The sequence below is a fragment of the Pan troglodytes genome, chromosome 9 (assembly GCF_028858775.2).
Source record: "Pan troglodytes isolate AG18354 chromosome 9, NHGRI_mPanTro3-v2.0_pri, whole genome shotgun sequence".
Lineage (NCBI taxonomy): Eukaryota > Metazoa > Chordata > Mammalia > Primates > Hominidae > Pan > Pan troglodytes.
In genome coordinates this window covers 69103406-69120523 of record NC_072407.2, presented here as the reverse complement: position 1 = coordinate 69120523, position 17118 = coordinate 69103406, and the positions used below count along the sequence as shown (strand labels likewise).

The 17118-nt window shown below is 40.5% G+C and overlaps 1 protein-coding gene across 12 annotated transcripts in view; it reads right to left on the bottom strand.

Annotated features, from left to right (window-relative positions):
• Window positions 1–17118, bottom strand: part of TOP6BL (TOP6B like initiator of meiotic double strand breaks) — a 98652-nt gene that overhangs the window by 44893 nt on the left and 36641 nt on the right. For all 12 annotated transcript variants that reach the window (XM_054661441.2, XM_054661436.2, XM_054661431.2 and 9 more), the window contains 2 exons: window positions 10217–10326; window positions 2083–2166 (listed from right to left, as the gene is read on the bottom strand). In XM_054661441.2, coding sequence (XP_054517416.1) covers window positions 2083–2166; window positions 10217–10326 — 194 coding nt within the window. The remainder of the gene's footprint in view (window positions 1–2082; window positions 2167–10216; window positions 10327–17118) is intronic.

The window sequence follows — 17118 nt, the reverse complement described above, 5'->3', positions numbered from 1 at the left end:
ATTTTTGTATTTTTAGTAGAGACAGTTTCACCATCTTGCCCAGGCTGGTCTGGAACTCCTGAGCTCAAGCAATCCGCCCAAGTTGGCCTCCCAAAGTGCTGGGATTACAGGTGTGAGCCACCACACCCAGCCCCTTCACCTCCTTTTTAAAGGAACTATCCATTTTTATTTCTATTATTTTCATATGTGGAACATTCCATGCTTTTTTCTTTGCTTTTTCTTCCTCTTATCCATCTGACTTTTATATCCTCTCCAGTGTACCTCACTGTTCTAATTATTCTCTCCATTCACCTGTATTTTTCTTTCTGTGTAACATAAGGTAAGAAGTAACTCTAGAACCAGACTGCCTGAGTTCAAATCCTGACTCTTCAAGTTATTTACTCTCTGTACCATAGTTTTCTCAGCTACAAAATGCAGATGATGATGATAAAACTTACTTCACAAGGGGTGTTGTAAGAGTTAAGTGAGCGAGTGCACAAAGAGCACTTAGAATAGTGACTGAAACAATAGGCAAAAAGTAGGAAGATGGCAGAAGGGGGATGTCATAGATATGCTTAAGTGTTTATAAACATATTTAACTACAGATAATAAAAAATTTAGCTCTCTAATATTCAAAATATTCTATCAAAATTTCTTGGCCAGGCATGATGATGGCTCACGCCTGTAATCCCAGCATTTTGAGAGTCTGAGACAGGTGGATCACTTGAGGCTAGGAGTTCAAGATCAGCTTGGCCAACATGGCGAAATCCCATCTCTACTAAAAATACAAAAATTAGCGAGGTGTGGTGGTGCACACCTGTAATCCCAGCTACTCAGGGAGCTGAGGCAGGAGAATGACTTGAACCTTGGAGGTAGAGGCTGCAGTGAGCCGAGATCAAGTCACTGCACTCCAGCGTGGGTGACAGAGCAAAACCCTGTCTCAGGAAAAAAAAAAAAAATCCTTATTTGTTCTTATAGTCACTTTAGAAAAGGAGATAAACAGCAAGGTTTATTATCTAGCTTTAACAAAAAACAAAGCACAGAGGAGGGAAGAGGTATCTAAAGTGATACAATAAAGCAATAAAAAAAAAGTGAAAATAACCCAAAACAAAGCTCTCTCTATCCAGAGGTTTCTCGCTATAACACATAACCAACATTAAGATTGCCTTGGCTGGGTGTGGTGACTCAGGCCTGTAATCCCAGCACTTTGGGAGGCTGAGGTGTGTGGATCACCTTAGGTCAGGAGTTTGAGACCAGCCTGGCCAACACCGTGAAACCCTGTCTCTACTGAAAATACAAAAATTAGCCGGGCATGGTGGTGCACACCTGTAATCCCAGCTACTAGGAAGGCGGAGGCAGGAAAATGGCTTGAATCTGGTAGGCAGAGGTTGCAGTGAGCCGAGATCATGCCACTGCACTCCAGCCTAAGCAACAGAGTAAGACTCTGTCTCAAAAAAAAAAAAAAAGATTGCCTTGGGCCAGGTGCAGTGCCTCACACCTGTAATCCCAACACACTGGGAGGCCAAAGCGGAAGGATTGTTAAAGCCCGGGAGTTAGAGACTAGCCTAGGCAATATAGTGAGACCTTGTCTCTCTAAAAAAAAAAAAACAACTGTCTTAAGGACATAGAAACCAAATCAATTCAATATTGAAAGTTGAAAGTTGTCTTTTTTTTTTTTTTTTTCCAAGACAGGGTCTCACTCTGTCACCTAGGCTGGAGGGCAGTGGCACAATCATGGCTCACTGCAGCCTCAACCTCCTGGGCTCAACCAATCCTCTCACCTCACCCTCCTGAGGAATTGGGATTACAGGAGCTCACTACCACACCTGGCTAATTTAAAAAATTTTTTTTGTAGAGACAGAGTCTCACCATGTTGCCTTGGCTGGTCTTAAACTCCTGGACTCAAGCGATCCTCCCACCTCGGCCTCCCAAAATGTTGGGATTACAGGTATGAGCCACCATGACCTCAAATATTAAACGTTTTAATCATCTTCATTGAAAGAAAAAGAACCAATCATATCTGTCCATGTCCTACACAGTAAAGGTCTCTGGAAAACAATGACTTAAATAAGAGAATCATTATTGTACAAAGGAACAGCTTACCTTAGGGTGCACCATGATGATTTTACGTAAAAAATGCTTTATAACCAGACAATCTGTCATCAAGGTTCTGGGCTTTTCATCAACCTGTAATAATACAACAAAAACACCTACCACACATACACAATCTCAAGAGCACAAATGAATTAAAACGGTATTTCCTCTTCTAAAAGTAACTATACCTCAGAAAGCTTTTTGGACAACCAAAGGGAGACATCTTTGGGAATGAGAATTGTATGCAAAAGAAAATCTAAACAGCCATCACTTCTTGGGTTAGAGTATCTATTACACGGAACTTCAGAAGACACAAGAACAAAGATCAGAGTAAAACCCATAATGTCAAAACCACCTTTGGGGACAAATTTAAAAGTAATTCAGACTGAAGTTGACAAGAATAACTCCACCATCCTAATGTGCTTTGGAACAATCTGTATTAAGAATCTGAGTTATGCTTTTTTAGAAAGAAATTTTAAAAAAAGAATCTGAGTGGAGTCGGAAGGAGCAAACACTAAAAGGAACCTATTTTTGACATCAATCCATTAATCCAAACATTTATTTATAAGGAAAAGCTGAAGAGCAAAAAGCTCAAAAGTCAGAAGACCTGTGTTCTAGTACTGGTTCTGTAAAAAAAAAATTACTTAAATACTCTTGAAAAAAAAAAAATCACTGCTCTGGACCTCATTTCCTAATCTGCAAAATGGGATAAAACCTACCGCTTTGACCTCACAGAACTGTTTTAAGGATCCATATATTTGAAATTGTAGGCCGGGCGTGTTAGCTTATGTCTGTAATCCCGGCACTTTGGGAGGCCGAGGTGGGCTAATTACCTGAGGTCAGGAGTTCGAGACCAACCTGGCCAAAATGGTGAAACCCCATCTCTACTAAAAACACAAAAATTAGCCAGGTGTGGTGGCATGCGCCTGCAATCCCAGCTACTCAGGAGGCTAAGGCAGGAGAATCGCTTGAACCTGGGAGGTGGAAGTTGCAGTGAACCAAGATGGTGCCCCTGCACTCCAGCCTGGGTGACAGAGCTAGACTCTGTCTCGAAAAAAAAAAAAAAGAAGGAAAGAAAGTGTATATTATACATGGTAACAATAATAGATATCACTCATTGAATACCTACTATGTGACAAGTGTTGTGCAGTTGCTATATATATACTACCTCACAATAATCCTGTAAGGTAGGTATTACAATCTCTTCTTTGTATATATATATATATATATATATTTTTTTTTTTTGAGATGGAGTTTTGCTCTTGTTGCCCAGGCTGGAGTACAGTGGTGTGATCTCGGCTCACTGCAACCTCTGCCTCCCGGGTTCAAGCGATTCTCCTGCCTCAGCCTCCTGAGTAGCTGGGACTACAGGTGCGTGCCACCATGCCTGGCTGATTTTTTGTATTTTCTGTAGAGACGGGGTTTCGCCATGTTGGCCAGGCTGGTCTCGAACTCCTGACCTCAGGTGATCTGCCCACCTCGGCCTCCCAAAGTGCTGGGATTACAGAAGTGAGCCACTGCGCCTGGCCCCTTCTTTGTAGATTTTTTAAAAAAGGCTCAGAGAAGTTAAGCAACATGCCTAAGGTCACTTAGCTGTTCAGTGGTATAGCCAGAACTTGACTGTAAGTCTTTCTTTTTTGTTTTGTGAGTGACCTTAAGTCTTTCTAATACTAATTGCCCATGTTCTTGCCAATATACTACAAACACTTCCCTACAAATATAAGATTTACCACTAGGTGAAGATTTTACAGCAGGAATGGTGCTAAGGTATCTTATTTATATTATCTCATTTAACCTTCACAAAAACTCTATTAGGTACCCAAATTTTATAAATAAAAGATTGTGCAGGATCTGGATTTTTAAAAATGAAGGAAAATAAATATTTTACAAAAGAGTCTCAAAAAGGTTAAACAGCTTGTCCAAGGTTAGCCAGGTCAACTTGGCTATAAATCTTTAGCATTAACCACTTACCTATACTGACTCACTATTATAGTGTTCCTAAAACCAAAGTTAGAAACAGTCTCCTAGAAAATGCAGAACTCCAAAAAAATGAAAGAAGAAATACAATCAGAAATCAGTAGGTTTTTATTGTTGGCTCAGAGAATACACAGCCATGTACTAGGTATATGATAAAAAAAAACAAAACAAATGGTCCCAGATGTCAAAATATGATAATACAAAAAGAAGAAACATGCAAATATAGAAGGATAAACTATTACAATATTTTTATTTTATTACCTTTTTTTTTTTTTTTTTTTTTTAGAAACAGGGTCTCGCTTTGTCACTCAGACTGGAATGCAGTGGCATGATCATAGCTAACTGTAACCTCGAACTCCTGGGTTCCAGCAACTCTCCCACCTCAGCTTCCCAAATAGCTAGGACTACAAGTGTGTATCACCACACCTGGATAATTTTTATTTTTTAATTTTCTGTAGAGACAGGGTCTCATTATGTTGCCCAGGCTGGTCTCAAACTCTTGGCCTCAAGCAGTCCTCCCACCTTGGCCTCCCAAAGCACTAGAATTACACATAAGCCACTGCACCTGGCCTTTTAATGTTTTTTATAAGTACACTGAAAAAGAAGTCAAAAACTGTGGCAATAGGTTGGGATTAAAAATAGAAAAAATTGGGCCAGGTGCAGTGGCTCACACCTGTAATCCCAGCACTTTGGGAGGCCAAGGCGGGTGGATCACCTGAGGTCAGGAGTTCAAGACCAGGACTGGCCAAGATGATGAAACCCCGTCTCTACTAAAAATACAAAAATTAGCCTGGAGTGGTGACGGGCACCTGTGATCCCAGCTACTCGGGAGGCTGAGGCAGAGAACTGCTTGAACCTGGAAGGCAGAGGTTGCAGTGAGCCAAGATCACACCGCTGTACTCCAGGCTAGGTGACAGAGCAAGACTCTGTCTAAAAAAACAAAAAACAAAAAAAGAAAAAATTATTTGAAAAAGTATTTGAAAAAATTATTACAAAAATGGGCTGGGCACAGTGGCTCATGCCTGTAATCCCAGCACTTTGGGATGCTGAGGCGGGCAGATCACTTGAGGTCAGGAGTTCAAGACCAGCCTGGCCAACATGGTGAAACCCCATCTCTACTGAAAAAATACAAAAAAAAATTAGCCGATTACAGATGGCGTGCACCTGTAATCCCAGCTACTTGGGAGGCTAAGACACGAGAATCACTTGAACCTGGAATGGAGGTTGCAGTGAGCTGAGATCGTGCCACTGCACTCCAGCCTGGGTGACAGAGTGAGACTCCATCTCAAAAAAAAAAAAAACATTATTACCAAAATGGATGGGGGATTATTAGAAAATTCTGTAAATATGTCTAGGATTATTCATGCATGTTAACAGTGGTAATTAAATAATAACTGCAGTTGGTATACATATCATAGTCACATCCTTCATTTTTAAAATTTTAGTATAAAATGTTTAAACCAAAAAGCAATAGTCTTTAAAGCATTTTCTGTACTTACCACTTCCAAAACAACTTCTTGGAACACTTTCAAAGCTTTGTAACCTTGGTGATTATAGGGCGTATCATAGAGAGGGCTAATTATATCTAACAGTAAGACAACCAAAGTGAAAGTTCCTTGAGCAACTACTGGAGAGAGGCTACAATGAATAATGATGATATTTACTGACTACTTGCTACATGTCAAGCAGTTTCTATGCAAGTAAGAAATAACTCCATTTTATAGAAGAGGATAATGAGACTCAATAAGCTAATTAATTTGTCCAAGGTCATACATAGCTAGTTAAGTGGCAGCACTGGGATTCAAACCTAGAGCTGACTAACTCCAAAGTCCACATTCTACTATCCAATGCTGCCTCTCCAAAAATGTTCATTTTCTGTGTATACAGGTAGCTATCTGAATGGGGTAATATATAATCCATCATTATTTTTTATGGAGCCTGACAAGCAATGCTTATGTATGGCTACTCAATATATGCATTTACTCACTCATAAAATATTAATGTGGCTTATTATGTACCTGGGCTTATAAAAATAAATAAGACAATCTCAGAATTAGAAGAGTTCACAGTTCAGTAGATGAGACAGACTAATTTATATGACAATGTGAAATTTAGATAAATGAGGTGCTAAAGGAATACAGCAGAAGGACCGACACCTATCCCAGAGTTAGGATAAAGTGACTAATGTCAGGTCAGAGACGATAATTAATACAACACAACTAACCCCTTAAAAGGGGTTAGAGGACCCTTTTAAGATCTACTCAAAGAATTATTAGAGAGAGGAAGCTGGGTGCGGTGGCTCACGCCTGTAATCCCAGCACTTTAGGAAGCCGAGGCAGGCGGATCATGAGGTCAGAAGATCGAGACCATCCTGGCTAACACAGCCCATCTCTACTAAAAATATAAAAAATTAGCCAGGCATGGTGGCGAGTGCCTGTAGTCCCAGCTACTCAGGAGGCTGAGGCAGGAGAATGGCATGAACCTGGGAGGCGGAGCTTGCAGTGAGCTGAGATCGCGCCACTACACTCCAGCCTGGGCCACAGAGCAAGACTCCCTCCCAAAAAAAAAAAAAATTATTAGAAAGAGGAAGAGAGAGATGACAAAGCCTTTTACAGTTGGGTGTTGGGTGTTAGAGACCCAGTACCCCAGCCTGACATACCTACAGAAGCAGTGAATTTACTTATTTACTGTTATGAAAAAAATAGATGCTGCCAGCCGTGCACAGCAGAAACTACTATTGAATCATATGGTTTTAGCCTTCACCTTTAAATATGTCTAATTATATGACAGAATATAGAAGTATGTTTTCAAATATGAACTTATACAGTCAAGAGCCCTTATATCACTTTCTAGAAGAAAGTCTGTCTCTCTCTCTTGCCCCCTCACCTTAGATACATACACACAGAAGTACAGATGTATAAATATATAGATATGTTTGTGCATATATGTTTGTATGTATATATGTATAACTCCATTCACTTGATCACTTAGTATTATTACAAAAATAAATATTAAACTGGATAAAGCTGTCAAGAAGATCTTATAAAATCAGATTGCTTTTGGAGGGACATGTTACCCAGCCTAATGAACCCCAAGATGTAAGACTAGCTATGGGCATAAACACAAAACCCAATATCTCTCCTAAATGAAACTTCCCTCAGTTTTCCTTGCAATTGACTTTCCTCGCAGGCCCAAATTAATGGATCATTTATTATAGCTTTTCCATGGAGTCTCTATTAGTCTTTGCTGTGAACCTTGCTACTTAACCTTTCTCCTCAATTGAGGCATCCATGATGAAATCTTTTACAATCTCCCTTTTATCTCTTCTCATTCTCTTCATTCAAATATTGTCTACATAGCTGCACAGTACCAAAAACAATGAGATATAATGGAAGAAATGCATGAGGAAATCCTCGTTCCCTTGAGGCTAATGCCGTTTGACTATACTATTATTTTACTTCTCATCTCCATCACCAGCTGACTGCTGGTCACTAAGCTCACAGTTTTCCTCTGTATGCCAAATGCTGTCATCATCTTGACTGACATCCATATCCAAGAAGATAACTAGCCTAAGCAATAACTTAGTCTCACAGTTCCCTGACGTCTTCAACAATAATGACCTTGACCTCCACTCATTCCCAGCCACCTATTTCCATGGCCATGGCTTGGAACTGTTCCATTCTGAAAATCTTAAATTGAAATGTCCCACTCCATTGTGAAAAGATGTACACCAAGGTGTTAATAACGGCTGCCTTGAAAGGCCAAATTATGTGTATTCTAAATGTTTGTTTTGATCATACTTTGATTTTTCTGAGGGAAACACTACTTTTGCAATAAAGAAATAAGAGAAACTTTATCACTCTGATAACAACTTCCTATTCTTTCAAGTGTCAGAATCTCCTACACCCAGCAAATCTGTTTTTCAGTCTCATCAAGACCTCCAGACTTCAACCTCTTCCCATGGATTAGATGCCCTTCCTCCATGCTAACATAGCATTCAGGGCTCGCTTCTATTATCCATCCTGGGAATCACACCGTATTGTAATTACGTGTTTACTTCTTGATCTTTCTATTTATATTCCAGGTTCCTTGGGATCAAGTAACATATCTTTTTTTTTTTGAGGCAGAGTCTCACTCTATCGCCCATGCTGGAGTGCAATGGCGCCATCTCGGCTCACTTCAAGCTCCGCCTCTCGGGTTCACACCATTCTCCTGCCTCAGCCTCCAGAGTAGCTGGGACTACAGGCTGCCACCACACCCAGCTAATTTTTTGTATTTTTAGTAGAGATGGGATTTCACCGTGTTAGCCAGGATGGTCTCAATCTCCTGACCTCATGATCCACCCGCCTCAGCCTCCCAAAGTGCTGGGATTACAGGTGTGAGCCACGGCGCCCAGCCAGGATCAAGTAACATATCTTAAGACACTGTACCTACAGATAGTATCTAGCTCACTGACACTGACTTGAACAAACACACGTCTGGATGAATAAGTAAATATTGAAATAGCCCTGATCTATATGAGTCAGACTTTGGTTCAAGTTCTAATTCTGCCATTTAACTGTTGTATGACACTGGGAGAGTCAGTCAAGTTCTTTGAATCTCAACTTTCTGGTCTGTAAAATGGGGTGATAATCCTCATCCTACCCACTTCAAAGACTTGTCAGGATGCTTACATAATATATATAAATGTTATGTATACAACTTACTGCTTGTTTAGGCTGACTGAAACACAGAACCTCATTTCCTAGAATTGCCCTTCTTGGTTCACTGGAATCACCTTTTTATTGCTACTTGATATGAATAGTTTCAGAGCTGACTAACCATTAATTGCTCCAGATTGTTTACCCTCCATTCTCCTAAAGAAGATAAGGCACAGCCAGGGATATCTGTTGTCCTGATACCATACCCATTCCTTTCAGAATGAGCATATAATTATTCAAACATGGAGAAAGGCTGCCCAAGGGCTTCCTGGGAGAATGTTTAAAGCACTCTAATTCGTTATGTCTCCACCAACTCTAAGGAAGGAAAATAGGAGATGAGAGACCTGTTAAAGGGAATGGAGAATGAATTATCACCCTCATAAATCTGGACTACAAATAAGTCGATAAAGAGATCTCTAACCAAACTAATTAGATCTAACCAAACTAATTGGTTTATTAGATCTAAACCAAACTAATAAAAATGTATCCAGGTAGGATCTGCACTGGGAGTCACTTTTAATTTTCTTTATTAGGAGATCCAAATTCAAATAAGGGCTTGTTTCAGTGGTTCTCAAATTCATCTGCATATTAGGAATCACCTGGGATCTAAAAAATGTTCCAAAGCCTATGCCATACCTATTACGGACTGAATGTGTCCCTCAAAATCCATATGCTGAAGTTCTAAGCCCCAAAGTGACTGTGTTTGGAGGCAGGGCCCTCAGGAGGTTATTAAGATTAAATGAGGTCACAAGGGTAGGGCACTGACCCGAGGTCTTAATAGGACTGGTGTCCTTATAAAAAGATACACCAGAGCCAGGTGCCAGTAGTTCCCACCTGTAGTCCCAGCTACCAGCTACTTGGCAGGCTGAGGCAGGAAGATCACTTAAGCTCAGGAGTTCAAGTCTGTAGTGTGCTATGACTGCACCTGTGAATAGCCACTGCACTCCAGACTGTGCGACATAGCAAGACCACATCTCTACCAAAAAAATTTTCAATAAAAATAAAGAGACATTAGAGATCTCTTTCTTTTCATCCACATGCAGAAAAAAAGCCATGTAAGGACACAGTAACAAGGCAGTAGTCTACAAGCCAGGAAGAGAGGCCTCACCAGAAGCCAGCCCTGACAGCACCTTGATCTTGGACGTCTAGCCTCCAGAACTGTGAGAAAATAAATCTCTATTGCTTAAGCCATCTAGTCTGTGGTATTTTGTTATGGCAGCCCAAGAAGACTAATAATTACAACACCTAGACCAATTAAATCACAATCACTCAGAGTGGGACACAGACGACAGTATTTTGGGAGCTCCTAGGTGATCTAATGTCTGCACAGGCAAGTTTGGGAACCATTGCCTTATTTCATTCCAGCTTGGAACTTTGATGGACCTAGGCTTTTCTTTCTTGTTATTAGATTGCAGAAAAATAAGAATAAAATCATTAGTAATTTATAAGACCACAACAAAACCTGCCTCAAAAATCATCTGGAAGGGTGTTACCCCTGTCATATCCTGAGAATAGCTGCCTTCCTCTGAAGTCCAAGTCAGCTTTGCAGAGATTCCGGGCAGTATGGACTGTATTTCTGTGTGAGAAGAAATGGCAACAAAGTCAAACAAGCAGTTTGGATAAGAACCAGGATTTCTGGATTTGTTTATTAAACTGGTGAGCCAAGAAGGCTTTTCCCTGATGAAAAGATTATCCACAAGATTTAAAATATGACTGGAAATGGCTATGCATCAGCAAATTGCTTGAACATTTAGAATTACTTTATGGGATTAGGACATTTAACCTCATCTTTTCAATTTTTTACATTTGCTAAATCAATTTTTATTTTCTGTTAATTTCCACAAGGTCATGTTTAATGCCAGATAGCTTCAGAACTGATAGTTCTGATATTCTTGTATTTTTTAATAAATCAACTCATTATGTAATAAACACAAGTCTAGTACATGAACTAATTTAGAGCTGAAGGCTGAAAAATTCAAGAATGACTCTCAGGCATGTACCTTTTTTTTTTTTTTTTTTTTTTGAGTTGGAGTCTTACTCTGTCACCCAGGCTGGAGTGCAACGGCGCTATCTCGGCTCGCTGCAACATCCACCTCCTGGGTTCAAGTGATGCTTATGCCTCAGCCACTCAAGTAGCTGGGATTAGAGGCATGCACCACCATGCCCCGCTAGGTTTTTTTTTTTTTTTTTTTTTTTGTATTTTTAATAGAGATGGGGTTTCATCACGTTGGCCAGGCTGGTCTCGAACTCCCGATCTTAGGTGATCTGCCTGCCTCAGCCTCCCAAAGTGCTGGGATTACAGACATGAGCCACCGCACCTGGCCTGCTTTGTTATTGAGGTTGACAATGTTGACATTACACAAAAATTAAACTTTAAAAACCTAACGATGATAAAAAAAAATATGCCCTAAAATAACAGCACAAGTTTCTCCTAAGGCATTCATGCTACATATCTCATAATGTTTTAACCACCTCAAAAAAGTGTGCACATTCCCAAGATCAAATCCTAGCTATCGGCTGGGCGCGGTGGCTCACGCCTGTAATTCCAGCACTTTGGGAGGCCAAGGTGGGTGGATCACCTGAGGTCAGGAGTTCGAGACCAGCCTGATCAACATGGTGAAACCCCGTCTCTACTAATAATACAAAAATTAGCCAGGTGTGGTGGCATGCTCCTGTAGTCCCAGCTACTCAGGAGGCTGAGGCAGGAGACTTGCTTGAACCTGGGAGGTGGAGGTTGCAGTGAGCCAAGATCGTGCCATTGCACTCCAGCCTGGGCAACAAGAGCAAAACTCCATCTCAAAACAGAACAAAACAAAACAAAAATTGTAGCTATCAATCTTAATGGGTAATATTGTTCTTGCCATTAGTTTGTTTTTCAAACCTAATTCAGTTACAAAGCCCTTGATAATAGGACAGCAAGGGTATGCTACACTGAAGTTTAATGAACTTAGCACTAAACCAGGATGTCTTACGTCAATCTTCAGTTTCACCACTGATCAACTTTCTGACCTAAGGCAACCCCCCTTTTCTGTGATTCAATTACCATTCTGTGAAATAAGAAAAAATTGTACCTGAATCCTATTTCAGTTTGATTAGTAAGACAGTACAGAAATGGGGTAAATGTGGATATATGAGAAAAGGTTTGTAAATAACTGAATTCTTCAGAAATCTTACTAATTTAAAATAAATTGTGTAGATATTTGGGGGGAAATCAATTTCAGTAGTCTCACTCCACACACACAAACACACAAATCCAGATAGGTTGACTACAGTTAAATGTAAAAAGGTGAAACAAAAACTAAGTAAAAGCCTTTGGTTTCAAGATGAATTGAGCATATGCTGAAATCTCATCTTCCTGTTCAAACATATAAAATAATACAAATATTTTTAAATCTTAATAAATACACAGCCATGGTGAGAAAAAAAGAAAACAGAAAATTTTTTTTTTTTTTAAGACAGAGTTTTGCTCTGTCACCCAGGCTGGAGTGCAGTAGCATGATCTTGGCTCACTGCAACCTCTGCCTCCCAGGTTCAACAGGGTCTCCTGCCTCAGCCTCCTGAGTAACTAGGATCACAGGGTTGTGCCACCATGCCTGGCTAATTTTTGTATTTTTAGTAGAGACAGGTTTTGCCATGTTGGCCAGGCTGGTCTTGAACTCTTGGCCTCAAGTGATCTGCCCGCCTTGGCCTCCCAAAGTGCTGGGATTACAGGTGTAAGCCACCATATCTGGCCAGAAGAGAGAAATCTTTATAGACCAGAAATGGAAAGGTGTTCTTCTTTCTCCTCCTTTGAAAAGAACAACAAAAAGGGAACAAAAGAGAGATTCCACAATAGTAGACAAGAACTAAAAAGATGCATAGTATTTGGGCCTAGACTAGGAAAAAACATAGAGCTAATACTGTAACACTCATAGGTTTAAGAGCAAGAGCCACACACAGGAGGTCTAAGCAAGGGACCAACACATGAACAAGGACTAGAGGTGCACTGCCTGTCTACCTGAATGTCGGTTACAGCCAAGGGGATTCTGGCAGCAGCCTCACTGATATGAGATGAGGGCCATAGAGCCATTTCATGTAAGTGGTGAAAGGACTCAGAACTATATAATCTATTAAGATGCAAGAGCTTTGCATCTTACCACCCATACAAAGATTAATCCTAGGTATACATCATACAAGGCTAAGGCTCAGCAACTCAGAGAGCCTCCTACAGGACAGTTGTCAACACAAAATGTGTTCAGATTAAACATGTCATGAACAATTAGCTCTTAATTAAAAATTACCAGGCAAAGAAGATTAATACCATGAAAACGATAATACACATCAACCAATGCACTTATACCTAAGGAAATAAAGTTAATAGAACAATCTGGGAGAGATTTTTAAATAAGTATCTATATTTTATACCTTTAAAAAGAAAAAGAAGCCATGAAACAAGGAAACACTGTCGTAAATTAAACAGAAAGTAATGGGGTATTAGAAATCTTGGAAACTGGCTCGGCACAGTGGCTCATGCCTGTAATCCCAGCACTTTGGGAGGTTAAGGCGGGTGGATCACCTGAGGTCAGGAGTTCAAGACCAGCCTGGACAACATGGTGAAACCCCGTCTCTACTAAAAATATTTTAAAAATTAGCCGGGCATGGTGGTGGGTGCCTGTAATCCCAGCTACTTGGGAGGCTGAGGCAGGAGGACTGCTAGAACCAGGGAGGTGGAGGTTGCAGTGAGCTGAGATCACGCCATTGCACTCCAGCCTGGGCGATAGAGCGAGACTCTCAAAAAAAAAAAAAAAAAAATCTTAGAAATTAAAGATACAAAAAAAAAGAAAAGAAATTAAAGATACAGTGTTTGAAATTAAAACTCTATGGATGGTTAGATTGGACACAGTAAAAGAGCAAATGTAAAAGAAAACTTAGTACATGAATGCTCATAGCAGGATTACTCAGAACAGCTAAAAGTGGAAACAACCCAAATGTCCATCAAATGATGAATGGCTTAACCAAATGGGGAGTATTCAGCCATAAAAAGAAATGAAGTACTGTTACATGAAACAACACGGATAGGCCTTGAAAATATAATGCTTAAAGAACCCACACACAAAATGCTACATATTGTATGATTCCATTTATATGAGATGTCCAAAATAAGCAAATCGACAGAGACAGAAAGTAGATTAGTGTTTGCCAAGGCATAGAGAATGAAAGTAAGCAGAGTGACTGCTAATGAGTACACGGTTTCTTTTTCTGGATGAAAATGTACTGGAATTGGATAGTGATAACAGTTATACAGGCAGGAAGCAGTGGCTCATGCCTATAGTCCCAGCACTTTGGGAGGCCAAGGCGGGAGGACCACTTGAGCCCAGAAGTTTGAGACCACCCCTTGGCAAAACCCCATCTCTATAAAAAATACAAAAAAATGGCAGGGTGCAGTGGTTCACGCCTGTAATCCCAGCACTTTGGGAGGCCAAGGTGGGCGAATCACGAGGTCAGGAGATCGAGACCATCCTGGCTAACACAGTGAAACTCTGTCTCTACTAAAAATACAAAAAAAAATTAGCCAGGCTTGGTGGCAGGCGCCTGTAGTCCCAGCTACTCGGCAGGCCGAGGCAGGAGAATGGCATGAACCCAGGAGGTGGAGCTTGCAGTGAGCCGAGATCGCGCCACTGCACTCCAGCCTGGGCAACAGAGCGAGACTCCATCTCAGAAACAAAAACAAAACAAAACAAAACAAAAAACAAAAAAAACAAGAACAAAAAAATTAACTAGGTGTGGTGGTGCACAGCTCTAGTCCCAACTATTCAGAGGGCTGAAGTGGGAGGATTACCTCAGGCCAGGAGGTAGAGGCTGCAGTGAACCATGATCACGCCACTGCACTCCTGCCTGGGTGACAGAGTGAGAACCTGCCAAAAAATATTAGTTATACAATCCCGAAAATATACTAAAAACCACCAAATTGTATACTTTAAAATGGTTGTGTTTATGATATATGAATTTTATATCAATTAAAAGAAGAAAAGGCAAGAGACATTAAAAATAGATCCAGAAGAAATAATGACTGAGAAATATAAAACAAAGGCAGATATAAGTGCTATCTGAACAGTTTTACCAAACGTCAAGCAGGCTAAATTTCGAAAAAACAAGGCAAAAGCAAAAATTAAAAAAGCCACATAGTTAACACATCACAGTGAAATCCAAAATAACAAGGATAAGCCGAAAACCCTACGAGCTACCAAAAAAATTAAATTAGCAAAAAAAACCCATGAGTTAGCAATGCTAAATGTCAGAAGATGATCCAGTACTATCTTCAAAGATCTGAAGTAATTTTCAATCTGGACTCTTACTTACTTACTTTATCTATCTACCTATCATCTATCTATCTGTCTGTCTGTCTGTCTATCTGAGACAGGATCATGTTCTGTGGCCCAGGCTATGTGCAGTGGGGTGATCATAGCTCACTGCAGCCTTCAACTTCTGGGATCAAAGGATCCTCCTACCTCAGCCTCCCAACTCACTAGAACTACAGGTGTACACGATGCCCAGCTAATCTTTTTTCTTTATATTAAACTGTTTAGGGAAATTGTTGTAATTTTTTGTAGATACAGGGTCTCACTATGTTGCCCAGGCTGGTCTCGAGAGATCTTCCTGCCTCAACCTCCCAGAGTACTGGGATTACAGGCATGAGCCACCTCACCCAGCCAAATCTGAACTTTTAAGAGAGCCAAACTACCATTACGAAATGAGAGACTTAAAATGTTTACCATCTACAAGTCCTCACTCAAATAACCACTAAACAAACCACCATGTCCATTTAAACATGAGTTTACATTTTTGCTGAGATCATGTGGGAATAAGGAGGAAGAAAGAGATCATTATCAGTATCAAGTTACCTCTTCACATAGGTCTTCAACTGTTAAAGATGAAGTAGATAGAAAATTTTCAATCAGATGACATTACGAACACATAGCAAAACTATGTACTGGGGCTTCTCCTCCCAGCATTAATGAAATAACCAAATGAGCCCTCAAACCAAAAACTACTGTAAAACTGGATAAAATATATGAGACAGTTGTTTTCAGGCACTGGACAATAGATAGCACAAGGTTACAATCCCTTGAGAGAAGGGAAACTCACCAGGTTAGTCCTGTTATTTCCCTGGGTGTCTGCCTGGGGAAATTTTCCCATCTACAGAACAGGGACATGGAACCCAAGCAGAGGACAGTGGTCCCACTAAGCTGAGGAGGCAGAGAATAGATTTTGGAGTTGTGAAAGTACCTGGAATCTGCAGGGCAGGGCACTGGAGAAGAGGGAGATACAAAGAGTAGGGTACTAAAGTCTGTGTAGGAGCTCCCCATGAGTCCTTGGCCAAGGTCTGGACTATCCATGCAGAGAGTGAGACTACATATGATTTCCCAAAGAGCAGGTGCTATGGAGTTGAGAATGTAACAAGACATTAGCAAGATTTTCCAGTGCTGAAAAATGTTGGCCTTCAGGCCTAGCTAGAAATGGGGAGACCTTGTTAAAACTGCTGGTGTCTAGCTGAGATGCCCCACAGATAATGCTTTAGTAATAAAAACCATACTGTCGATGAAGGTGTGCTCTAGACCCACCCCAAAAAAGTCTAAAGCCATTCCTTGACAAAACCCACAGAGGAGATAGAGTTTGGAGGCTAAATGGTATCAAATTAGAAGAGTTTGAAAAATGCATTGGCTTTCTACAGACCTACCCTTTAAAATGCATAAAAACAAGCCTGCACAAGGTCAAGGTGCATAGCCTACTAGAGCAAAAATTAATACTCTCCAGAGATAGATAACACAATATAGAATATGATCATATTGCCCAGTATAAAACAAAAAATGTACTAAATATGCAAAGAAATAGGAAATGATAACCCACAAGTCAAGGGGGAAAAAAAGCAACTAATAGAAACAGAACCTGAGGGCCAGGCTCATGCCTATAATCCCAGCACTTTGAGGGGCCAAGGCAGGGAGATCGCTTGAGGCCAGGAGTTTGAGACTAGCCTAGGCAACATGGAAAGACTCATCTCTACAAAAAAATTTAAAAATTAGCCGGGCGTGGTGGTACATGCCTGTGGGTCCTAGCTACTCAAGAGGCTGAGGTGGGAGGATCACTTGAGCCCAGGAGTTGGAGGCTGCAGGAGCTATGACTGTGCCACTGCACTTTTCAGCCTGGTGACAGAGTGAGACCCTGTCTCTGAAAAAAGAAAAGAAACAGAACCTGATATGGTACAGATAGTATATTTAGGAAAGACTTTAAAGAATCTATTACAAATATGTTCAAAGGCTTAAAAGGCGGCCTTAATGAGTGAACTGATAGGAAATGTCAGCAGATAACACTATACAAAAAGAACCAAAAA